The 12,447-nt window shown below is 40.8% G+C and overlaps 1 protein-coding gene across 2 annotated transcripts in view; it reads left to right on the top strand.

Moving 5' to 3' along the window:
• The window catches only part of lrp2b (low density lipoprotein receptor-related protein 2b), a 36,421-nt gene that overhangs the window by 18,382 nt on the left and 5,592 nt on the right, over positions 1–12,447 (top strand). For both annotated transcript variants that reach the window (XM_011487994.4, XM_011487993.4), the window contains exons 45-66: positions 86–328; positions 477–602; positions 706–825; positions 953–1,084; positions 1,597–1,798; positions 1,884–2,179; positions 2,276–2,789; positions 2,872–3,027; positions 3,121–3,291; positions 3,399–3,622; positions 3,706–3,883; positions 4,031–4,227; positions 4,308–4,553; positions 4,961–5,089; positions 7,771–7,890; positions 8,146–8,262; positions 8,423–8,539; positions 8,783–8,920; positions 9,106–9,228; positions 11,135–11,263; positions 11,628–11,759; positions 11,941–12,066. In XM_011487994.4, the coding sequence (XP_011486296.1) occupies positions 86–328; positions 477–602; positions 706–825; positions 953–1,084; positions 1,597–1,798; positions 1,884–2,179; positions 2,276–2,789; positions 2,872–3,027; positions 3,121–3,291; positions 3,399–3,622; positions 3,706–3,883; positions 4,031–4,227; positions 4,308–4,553; positions 4,961–5,089; positions 7,771–7,890; positions 8,146–8,262; positions 8,423–8,539; positions 8,783–8,920; positions 9,106–9,228; positions 11,135–11,263; positions 11,628–11,759; positions 11,941–12,066 (3,936 nt within the window). The remainder of the gene's footprint in view (positions 1–85; positions 329–476; positions 603–705; positions 826–952; positions 1,085–1,596; positions 1,799–1,883; positions 2,180–2,275; positions 2,790–2,871; positions 3,028–3,120; positions 3,292–3,398; positions 3,623–3,705; positions 3,884–4,030; positions 4,228–4,307; positions 4,554–4,960; positions 5,090–7,770; positions 7,891–8,145; positions 8,263–8,422; positions 8,540–8,782; positions 8,921–9,105; positions 9,229–11,134; positions 11,264–11,627; positions 11,760–11,940; positions 12,067–12,447) is intronic.

The raw sequence follows: 12,447 nt of genomic DNA, 5'->3' as shown, positions 1-12,447 counted from the left end.
ATTTTTTCCAACTCCCTACTTATAATAACTAGGATTGGTTTGCCACATGAATACAATAATAGCAAAAACTTCTAACGCCTTCCAGCTTTCCACACTTGCTCAGCCTTGGACTTCACCTGTGACAATGGGCGCTGCGTCCCACTGAGCTACCTCTGTGACTACACAAACGACTGTGGAGACAATAGTGATGAGCTGAGCTGCCCTTTTCCCACATGTAACCCTGAAACTGAGTTCACTTGTGCCAATGGGCGTTGCATCAGCGCGTCCTTTGTGTGTGATGGCCACAACGATTGTCGAGACAACACCACTTCTGATGAAATTAACTGCCGTGAGTTTGACAGATTACTGCACACAAGCTGCAACATTTTAAAGGTTTTCTCCATTTGTTTTATTCTCAGTGGGCCAAATATGGGGGTTATTTGTTGGATGTTATGCTTAAAGCACTTTCAATGAGAGAATTGTGGTTCTCTCCACAGCTGACCGCACATGCCCTGCTGGCCAAGTCAAGTGCCAGAACACCAACATCTGCATCTACCCCGAAACCTTCTGTGATGGTTATAACAACTGTGGGGACAACAGCGATGAAAATCCCCTCTTCTGCAGTAAGATTAACTTTGATGAAGAGAGTGTAAAAGAAAAATAACAATACAAAAACATGATTACCAGTACTTTTATGTTTATAACTTTTTTGTTACTCTACATTAGCTGGTCGCACATGCGCCTCGGATAAGTTCCAGTGTGATGCGGGGAAATGCATCCCTCAAACATGGGTTTGTGACTCCATCAAAGACTGTGCTGATGGGACAGATGAACCTCTTTCCTGTGGTGAGTCGTCTGCATCATTTCTCAAATGATAAACACAGGACCTGATTTGTTTTATGATTTGGAAGACAAGTAAATACCTCAAACTATTACATGACTAAAAGTGACTTCTGTTTATGTACCTGTAAAGAGGATCAGATCAGAACATGCGCATCAGACCAGTTCACTTGTACCAATGGGAACTGCATCCCAAATGCATTGGTTTGTGATGGCAACAATGACTGCTGGGACACCAGCGATGAAGCACCAGAGCTGCAATGTGGTGAGACTATCCTTCAATATTACTTTATATTTACTACAGTGTCACTATAGTAACACATTCAAGGGGATATATTCTAGAAATATGAGAAAAGCAGTGGACAGCTAGAGAAAACTAGTGGAATTAAATATTAAATCAAAGAAATGAAACAAAGCACACTTCTCTTGTGGATTCCCAAAGCTGGTACTAATTAATTCAGGTTTGAAACTGGGATTTCACTCACCAAGATAAAGTAGCTTTATTATTTTACTTTTAATTAAATCTTTTACACAATCAAATGGTTAATCCCCTGACTTGAGCTGACCTAAAAAGATGTTTTAGAGACAGTTCAATTTTCCTTAATTTGACTAATCTTTAAACTTCGGTCAGAATCCTCAGAAGACCCAGTGCTTGAATATAAGCAGATGAAAGAACAAATTCAGCTGCTTAATGTGGGATTGTTTTTAAAAGTTTCTTGCATTGACATAATTATTTAAACTATTTGAAACCTTTTGACCTATTTCTGTTACCTGCAGGTCAACGTACCTGCAGTCCTGCCCAGTTCACCTGTCCAACCTGGTACCCTGGCCACCCCCGCTGTATTCCCCTGAACCTTGTGTGTGATGGTGAGAAAGACTGCGCAAATGCAGCCGATGAGCTCCAGAACTGTCCAAACCGGACCTGCCACATGAATGAGTTTGCCTGTTCCAACGGGCTTTGCATCCTGTTGCATTACCAGTAAGTGTGAGATAAGTTGGATTCTAAAGGTTAGAAACTGGGTATCAGCTAAATATGATGGTGAATAATGATTCCTATTGAACAGATGTGATCGCGTGAACGACTGCGGAGATGGCAGTGACGAACTGGGCTGCACCTATGACACATGCAGAAGCAACCAGTTCACCTGTGGTAACGGGGCGTGCATCCCTACCTACTACATTTGCGATGGGGACAGTGACTGTTTGGATGGTTCCGATGAGGCAGAGAGCTTGTGCACTACACCTCAACCTACCTGCTCTCCACAGCAATACTTGTGCAAGTCAGGGGAGTGCATTGACATTAACAACGTCTGCAATGGGCAGAAGGATTGCCAGGACAGCAGCGATGAAAAGGGCTGTGGTAAGAAACATTGTTGTTCATTTAATGAATGCAATTATGTTTGGTTTAACAGAATCTCACTAAACTGGTATGTACTTTGTTTTCTTTTCTCTCTAGGAATCAATGAGTGTCTCAACCCATCCGTTCACAAGTGTGCTCAACTTTGCACCGATACCCTCACTGGGTATTATTGCTCCTGCAACCCAGGCTACCAACTCATGCCAGACGACAAAGCCTGCGAGGATGTGGATGAGTGTGCCACCACACCTACAGTCTGCAGCCAGATCTGCGAGAATGCTGTCGGCTCGTACCATTGCAAATGTGCTCCAGGCTACATCCGTGAACCCGACGGACGCACCTGCCGTCAGAACAGTGGCGTCGCTCCATATCTGTTGTACAGCAATCGCTACTACATCCGCAATTTAACCATTGACGGGTCCCAGTTGAGTATAGTCCTGCAGGGGCTGACCAACGTGGTGGCTCTAGATTATGACCATTCTGAGAAGAGACTGTACTGGCTGGATTCTGGGACAGGAAAGATCGAGAGAATGCGTTTTGATGGCAGCGAAAGGGAGCTGCTGGTGGAAAATGTAGCAGGAGCTCAGGGTCTGGCAGTGGACTGGGTGGGAAGGTGTGTTATAATGAAGGTCTAAAGAAGTTCATCCTCAGAGCATGAAACTCACATTAGCATTTTATTTCTTTGTGATCCACAGAAAGGCGTACTGGGTGGATGGCTTTTATGGCTCTATTCATGTGGTGGAGCTGGATGGACGCTACAAGAAAAAGCTGCTGTCAGGACATTTCAAAAATGGAAATGACACTTTTCTTATCAGCAAACCACGTGCTATAGCTCTCAACCCCAAATATGGGTACATCAACACAGAGAAAGGAATGGTCTTGTACCATGTTTAAACTTCCCCTCATCCACCGGTTTTCTTCTTCCTGTTCTTTCTTTTCCCAAGATGGCTGTACTGGACTGACTGGAGCGCTGATGCTTACATTGGCAGAGCTGGCATGGATGGAAACGATGTCAGTGCCATCATCACAACCAAGCTGGAGTGGCCCAACGCTCTGACCATTGACTACACAACCAACAAGATCTTTTTTGCTGATGCACATCTGAACTTTTTAGAGTAAGTCAAAGGCACCTTTATATGTTTCAATTGTCAATGCCTCATTCTTGTCCCTTTTATTGATAATCCTTTAAACTATTTCACTGATATTGTACCGAATATTGTAGCTTTGCAGACATGGATGGCCAGAACCGGCACCGGGCCATTGCTGGTACACTTCCCCACGTTTTTGCGGTGTCCCTGTTTGAAGACTGGGTCTACTGGACAGACTGGAACACACACACTGTGGAAAAAGCCCACAAGTACACTGGAGAGCAGCGCACCAACATGGGCAACAACACACACCGACCCTTTGACATTCATGTCTACCATCCATACAGACAACCCAGAAGTATGTAAAAAACAATGTGCTTAAAGTCCTGGAGCCCCAACAGATGGAAGCAAACTCTGTTTTCTTGTCCCTTTATCTTCCAGGTGAAAACCCCTGCTCGTCCCATTACCTGACTTGCAGTCATCTGTGTTTGATCGCGCCAGGTGGTCAGAGAGCTACCTGCGAGTGTCCAGATAATTTTATCGGCCTGGCTGTAGGATTCAAGATCCAGTGTGTCGCTGACTGCTCCAGCACCCAGTTCCGCTGTGGGGACAATGAGAGGTTTATATTCGTGTTTCAAAGTCTTTATCCAAAAATAACTCTACTTGATGTTGATGTGGATCTTTAAAACAATTAACAGCAAAGAACATGTAGTCCCCTGTAGTGTATCAAAGACCTATTAGTCATTTTTGCTATTTCCCTCCTCAGGTGTGTTCCCATATGGTGGAAATGTGACGGCCACTCGGACTGTGGGGATGGCTCAGATGAGCCTCAGACCTGCCCACCTCGCTTATGCCCTGTGGGCCAGTTCCAGTGTCAAGACGGGAATTGCACTTACCCTGGTTTTATTTGTGACGGTCATGCGAACTGCCCCGATGGCTCAGATGAGGACGCTGCCCTCTGCAGTAGGACACTAACATTTAAACACCTCAGCTCGGTTTAGACAGTCAAAAGATGTGGATTTTCCTGTCTGATGTTCCTGCAGGTGATCACCGATGTGACTCAAACCAGTTCCAGTGTAAAAACAAGAAGTGTATCCCAGTTTCCTGGCACTGTGATGGAGTGACTGACTGCTCTGATGGCAGTGATGAAGATCCAGAGACCTGTGCCCAGAAGACCTGCAGCCCGGGACAGTTTCAGTGCACCAATGGCCGCTGTATACTTTCAAGCTATGTGTGTGACGCTCAGGATGACTGTGGAGATGGATCTGATGAACCATATGAAACCTGTAGTAAGACACATCTACTCGCTGATGGAACATTGATCCTCTTTAGTTTAATCTATTAAGAGTCAACTATATTGATTACAATAGTGCACTGTGGGAGAACAACTTGACAGTTTAATCGAGCATAGATTTATGTTTTTCAGTGACACAGAATAATGTTAGTATAGACTATAGCATCATCTGACTGAATTAATTATGCTAGATTGCACTCACTGTGGGGTTTAACAAATATTGGTGTCACAAACTATTTGTCTCATCCTTTTTCTGCTCAAGAGAACAGAATCTTTGTCTCTCTCCAACTTCCAAACTAGCTTTTCCCCCATCTTGAAGTGTGTTTTCCATCTCACCTCCATTTCTACCTGTCTCCTCAAATCTCATCACTAATATAATGTTGTCGTCCCCCTCCCCTTCAGTGGGTCCAGACTACAAATGTGATGAGGATACAGAGTTCTCCTGCAGGACAAACTACCGCTGCATTCCTCAGTGGGCTCGGTGCGATGGCACCAACGACTGCCTCGACAACAGTGATGAAGAAGGCTGCGGTCAGTCATTTCCTGTAAACACATAGGCAACAATCGGCTAAAAACAGCACATTGTGTGGCGCAAAACTAAAAATGTTTCGTTTGTTGAGAAAAAGTTCGATTTTTAGTTGCACAAAACTATTTTGATGTAAAATATTGATGCGTATGTTTTACAAGTATTCTAAAGTCATTTATAGTATTCAAAATATCAGATATGTCATGAATTCTCTTTGCTAAGGCAGAAACTTTTTTTTCATTGATCTGAGTTTTTCCTTTCATTTCTACCGGTACATTTTTTTGACAGAAATGAAAAACTGCTTTAAGGTAGGGTTGTGCCGATGGACGATATCATCGTCCATCGTGATGGGTGACTGACATCCCGATGGAGAGACCACCATCGTGATGCCACGCCCCCGCCACGTTGCGCGTCGACACCATAAGCCGCGGTTACATGTACAAAATATCTTGATGGGATCAATGGTCAGATTAGAATCCAACCGTGTACATGGGCCCAGAAAAATGTTTTCAGAATATAAAAACGTTCACTAAGGTCACACTTTCCGTCGGAATAAATCATTCGCACATGCGCAGTAGGGTTTGAAAAACGGAAGGATATAAACTCCGCCGAGCTGCTTTTTTTTTCAAACTTTATTGTATGTAACAATTCAATACAAAACAATGTTAAACAGCAACGAGCGGCTATATATATTGACATGTCAGCTCGGTAAAATACGAGATGATCTTCTAAACGTGCTTTTAATAATGTTACGGTTATTATGAAACACCTGTTCGCTCATCATTTGAATTTTAATCCGTGTGGTCAGTGCTTTTTCTGAACGAAGCCAGGATTAGCAGTATGCTAACACGGGCTAACAACATTAGCTTTGGGTGGTGCTGCTTGCTGGCTGCACGTAAACATGTAAGAATAACATCAGCCTTTATTTAGTCGGGACATGACTGGAAACACAAATCCGCGTGATTGTTTGAATGTTTTCTAAGGACTGAGCGACATTTCTGCTTTGAAGCTCAAACCGCTGTGTGTGCTGACGATCCGAGCTGTGCTCAGACACACTTTTAGACCCGGTTCTGAGTTCGATTGCTTGTACCCCTAGAGCTGCGGGACGGATCGCAGTCTTAAATCTCCCACACATACCGCTCATGTACCCCCCCCTTCCCATCAAACACAAAGCTTTAAGTCCGCGCTCCGCCGGTCCACTTCACTAATTAAGTGCGGGAGCGACTACACTTCTTTTCTATCTTGCTTGTAACTTTTTCTGTTAAAGTCACTTCCCTCAGTTTATACTGGATCATCGCGGATTAACCATTAGTTGGGAAATAAAATGAAAAAAGCAAAATAACGAATAGCAGTTATATAAGAACGAAAAATGTAAAAATACCCCCCCCCCCCCCCCCCCCCCCGACGACGATGTCATCGTCCATCCCGATGGTTGACAGCAAACATCGTCAACGGCCAAATTAGGGGACATCGCCCAACCCTACTTTAAGGGCTATCTCCAATGAGCATTGTGTTTTAACAGGTTCTCGTGGCATTTTTCTAATGATGGAGGACTTGTATAAAGACAATTATGCTCAAAATTGCATTTCTGAATATTTCTTTATTCAAATCGTCCTGAATCAGGAGAAGACCATAAAATGCAGTTTGAAAAAGATCATATTTGTGAAATAGAAAATATGCTGGGCAGGTAGGTCACAAGCTCCCTTCTTCGAGCCCTCAGCAATGGGGACGGGAAGAGGGGGCGGCATACTCCGCTCCAACAGTCCCGCCCACAACTCAGAGGCAAATCTGCAGAAACTATGTTCAATAAAATGACAGAGTTTTTTTTTATTTAGCCCAAAAACAGCATAATCATAGTCAAAAGGATGGGAACGCTTAGACAATTAATCAGGAGGTGGTCGAAATGGGACTTTAAAGCTATTTTTCTCGAAATTGTATTACCAAACAAGTGATGCGATGGCTGGGATTACTTTTTTTCTTTTCTATTTTTGGTGTCTGAAAAGCACTTCAGGCCATCAATTGTTGTTGCAGCAATTGTCATAAAAGTGTGAAGTTTCCATGTGACTTTCTCCTCCTAATATCAAAGAAAATCAAACCAAATGAAGATGTCTCCAATTTGGGAAATCTCTGCCTAAATGTGGCTGGGTAGCTCGGTTGGTAAGGTGGGAAGCTACCATGCAGGAAAACCAGGGTTCGATTCCCGGAGGGGAATGAGCAATGGTACTGGGGGCAATTACCATATCAATGGCGAGCAGTTAACATCACCCAGTGAGGGTCCTTAGGCAAGACCCTTAACGCTACTGCCTCCCGAGCACGGTTTCGGCTGCAGTTCACCGCTCCCCAAGGGGATGGGTCAAATGCGGAGAAAGAATTTCCCTTCGTGGGATAAAATACAGTGTATAAAAATAAATAAATAAATAAATAAATAAATGATTCAACTCCATTTGATCTTTCTGATGTGAAAACACTAAGCAAGCCTTTTTCAAAAATGTTTAGAAGCTACAGGAAGAACAGAAAAACAATATAAAATAGCTGCCATAAATTCCCAGAAGTAAAACTGTACATTCTAGTCAAAGACATTCTTTTAAGGGTAGTGAATGGTCTAAAGAGCTTAAAAGTTGATGTGCCGCATTGCAAAACCTTCTCAGCTCAATTTGGTCATGATTCACTTTTATCGCTCCAACAGAGGAGTTGACCTGTGACCCCCTGGGAGATTTCCGCTGCGACAACCACCGCTGTGTTCCCATCCGATGGAAGTGTGATGGCGTCAATGACTGCGGTGACGGTTCAGATGAGAGAAACTGTGGTAGGTGTCAGATTCTTCTTCTTTCAACCTTATAAAAGATACTGTAAACCAGCTGTAAGTGTTTGTATTTTCCCCTTGAGGTTCCCATTACAAAACTTATCTACTAAAAATGCATAGTTCATTTTTCTCAAAACAACCTGAGATCATTTTGATGTTTTCATTGATTTAGTGAAGGCATTTTTTGCTGTTTTCTATCTTATAAATTGCTTGTGAACTCAGTGAAAAAATGTACATCTTTGTTATTCTGGTCTCAAGAGCCAAGGCCATGCTCAGAAAGTGAGTTTCGATGTGACAACGAACAGTGTATCCCTGGAAACTGGGTGTGTGACCATGGCAACGACTGTGGGGACAACTCCGATGAGAGAGACTGCGGTGAGCGTGCATACTCACTTCCTCACAATACTCACAGTCATCCTCATTAGGGTTTGATGACACGCTGTGGCGACCCCTAAAGGGGGCAGCCAATAGGCGAAGAAGAGGATTCTGAATCACCAGCTTCAAACGTGTGTTTAACATCCCGGCTCTCTTCCAGAGCTCTACACATGTCGCCCAGGTTCATTCCAGTGCGACTCGGGTCACTGTATCCCGTCTGCCCTGCAATGTGATGGCCGGCCCGACTGTCGTGATCTGTCAGACGAGACTAAATGTCGTAAGTATACAATGTGAAAAGCAATGGTTAAGTGCTGGGTCCATAATTACTCATAGGAGACACATGCATGGAAAGGAAATGTTATTGAAATTTAAGTTTTAAGCAGCTAAGCATCTAACTATCCTGGTCAAAAAAAAAGTCCAAACGTAATCTTAAAACTGCCTTTGTGTGAATAAACTGAGAGTTATAACATTATTTATATTGACAATATGCAAGAAACTCAAACTCTTTCAACTTTTGCAGCTACTCGTTACCCAGGGGGCCGTTGGTGTCCTGACTACCAGTTCCAGTGCACAAACCGGCTGTGCGTGAGCCAGGGTTGGGTGTGTGACGGTGTTGATGACTGTGGGGACGACTCTGATGAACAACTCAGTCTGTGCTGTAAGGAAAAAATGCATTCTTCTTTTTACCCCATTCAGTTTAATACTCATGTCGATTACATGTGTACAACCAAAAGTTCCCAGTACTACTTGTGTTAAAACATTTCTTTGATACGCTTGATTATCTAATGAGAAAACAAAAACTGGGTTGATCCTCTGATCTTGCATCGGCATGTCTTTGATCAGTGAACATCACCTGTGAGATGCCATCCAGGTTCCGCTGTGCCAACGGCTACTGTATCTACTCCGGCCTGCTGTGTAATTTGATGGATGACTGTGGAGACGGCAGCGATGAAAAAGAAGATCTATGTAAGACAACCGCATGTCAACCCATAACTGCATGGTTTGTCAGCACCTTCAAAAACTGTGACAGTGGACAGAGTTAAAAAATGATCCCTGAAATACAAATTTAAAAAAAAAAAAAATTATTTCCTTGTTATTCTAACTAGTGAGTTTGCCAATCACATTGTTTACATTCAAAATTTAACTAAAATGTTCCAAAAAGCTTTTATTTTTTTGTTTTGAAACATAAGTAACTGGATTTATGCCACATAACTGAGAGACCCCTTGGAATAAATCCTTAGAACTTTGTATCTAGTTCAATGGAGCTTCTTCGTCTAATTTTTCTAATTTTTTTTACATTGCTTTTGCTCTATCTTTGGATTTATAAATGTCTATTTTGTCTCTACATGTTAGATCTTTTCTTATAAAACATAAGAACAGTTTGATCTCAATTTCTCCGACTTTTGCTGTAGAAAAACAAGGAACAATTTTCTACTCAGAATTTAGCTTTTTTGGACAGTTTCTGGTAGCCTGTGGAATTTTTGTGTAATATAATATAATATATATCTGTAAAAAAAAGAAGCTGAGCTTATAGATTTAAAACAATACCAAAAAAACAGATGAATTACAAGAACAAATTGTAAAATAGAAATGAAATTTAGAAAAGGCCCAGGATTACTAAGGATTTATGACATTTTTAGCATTTATTTTAAGAAAATCTTACACACATCTTCAGCCATTTTTAAAACTATCAACTTTTTCTTCACTTTAAAATACGTTTAAGTTATTTAATATGTATATATATATATATATATATATATATATATATATATATATAGATATATATATATATAGATATATATAGATATATATAGATATATATAGATATAGATGTAGATGTAGATGTAGATATATATCTACATCTATATATATAGAGAGAGATATATATAGAGATATATAGATATATATGGATTGCTCAGATTAGTATAGAATGTCACAAATTAGCAAATAAATTAAATAATTTGCAGAAGCATTTTAATGTTGTGTTAAATTTTCCCTTTTTGTTAAAAAGCTGAAAGTTTGTTAACCTTGAGTTTACTGGTTTTAAAAGAAAAAATTAAACAGTAAAAGTAAATTTAATTCTGGTATCTTTAACCATTTTCATTTTTCCAAAATAAAAATGGAAAGAAAAAATATGAAAAAAAACTTGATAAATGTTTAAAGAAAAGAAAGGACTGTATGTGCACAGAGACCATGACAACTAGGTTAAGTCTTTTAGAAATGAAGAGGGAAATGACTGAATAACAGGCTTTTTCTAAATCAGGAAAAAACCTGTGCAAAAACAAAGCCACCACTAAACCTTTAATATGTTCAAGCTGTTCAGATGTTCTACCTCTTACGAGTTTCTGGAATTACTAAACTAGAATCTAATAATGTTCTGACATTTTTTTAAGGTTGTTATTGAATGAGGTTGAAATGGAAAATGTCAAAATGACATTATTGACAGGTCAAAAAGCCTCAAACTAACAACAGATAAGAAAAAAGTCTTCAATGAAAATGTTACACAATCAGCTTAAGCATCAATCAAATTATTCCCAGAGATTAAATAGTAGTGGACAGTATGGCTGTTGACATTTGGCTAAATTAGTTTAATCCTTTTGTTTTTGGTAGAATGCATAAAAAACTAGTTGTATGTATCATAGCAAAATATACAAACACAGTAATAGGACAAAACATGGTTACCCATCTATTCATCCAGATGAGATCATTACAAAGTCCATTTTTTGCCTTCTAACAGTTTTCTAAATTAAACTATTAAGGTCCTTAGATACGTTAGAAAGCTGCGTCAGAAATGCTCCCCTTCATTTTCTGCAGAGTAAATGTATTTCTGCACGAAAGTTTTTAAATGTATTTCTGCACGTATGTTTTTCAGGCCGCGAGCCCACTCGGCCCCCCTGCACACTGGAGGAGTTTAAATGCACAAATGGATACTGTGTTCCCCTGCCATACGTCTGTGACCACAATGACAACTGTGGAGATCTGACAGATGAAATGGGCTGCAGTGAGTATCACACAGACACAATTGAGAGATCGACCATTTTTATATTTATCAGGATTTCACCCGCTTTTGGGTTTTTAACATGTTTTTGTGGCATTTTTCTGACGATGGGGGACAATTATAAAGAATATGAGGCTTAAAATTCAACTTTTTATTAAAATCATTGTGGATCGGGAGCATTGCTGGTTACATTGATATGAATCAGATAAAAAATAACTGAAACCATAAATTTGATTTTACTCTCATAACCATAAAAAGAGTCTTAAAGTCTATTTTTTACCCTATTCTGTGATGTTTATGCTCAAAGTATGCCCTTTTTTTTAAAGTTTGTCTTGATTGTGTCAAAGAAGTTTTTTCCGTCTTTCAGATTTTGGCCATGATCGGAACTGTGATGAGAACGTTTGCCAGCATGAATGCACCAACTTGAACGGCACAGGTTACATTTGTTCCTGCAGACCTGGGTATCGAGTGAACCCAGACAGCACCACCAACTGCCTGGGTACACACACACACACACACACCCACACGCACACACACACACACAAATTCATCTACACCTTCACACGAGTATTTGCAGATAAAAACTGGGGGAGAAAACTGCCCTCCAGCTCTGAAATTAAAGGGAAAAATAATCTAAACTGTATTTCTTGAATTGAATTGATGTGTTATTGCTTTTGTAGATATCGATGAGTGTGAGCAGTACGGCATCTGCCCTCAGGCCTGCAAAAACACCAAAGGCAGCTTTGACTGCGAGTGTGCCCCTGGTTACAGGAAGGTGGGCAATGGCAACATGTGTGAAGCAGAGGGTGAGAACTCCATTTTTAGGACTTTGAACAACCTGAAATATTTTAACTAGAGTTCTTTTTGACAAATTGACAAGGAGTGAGAATGCTACATGTGAAATTAAACCTGCATGGAGGCTTTGTGCAATGAATAATCCTTGTTTCAGAGAACAAAAAAAATAGTTTTGTTCAGGGGTGAAGCTATGGGGGGCAAAGGGGGCCAGCTGCCCCTCAAAAAAACTAACAAAATCCATACTTTTGATAGCACATCTGTTTAAAAAAAACAGCTGTTTTAATATCAATAGCAATAATATAACTGAAAGATGTATTTTTGATCATTTCATTTGTAATGGCCTTCCCCACTGCTGCATTTGCCACCCTTCCAAAGTCTTCTGTCCCCCTCCT

The sequence above is a fragment of the Oryzias latipes genome, chromosome 19, assembly GCF_053564925.1.
Source record: "Oryzias latipes strain Hd-rR chromosome 19, Olatipes_Hd-rR_3.1".
NCBI classification, from domain to species: Eukaryota; Metazoa; Chordata; class Actinopteri; order Beloniformes; family Adrianichthyidae; genus Oryzias; species Oryzias latipes.
The sequence above is the reverse complement of the archived record's forward strand: the minus strand, read 5'-3'. Positions and strand labels throughout refer to the sequence as shown.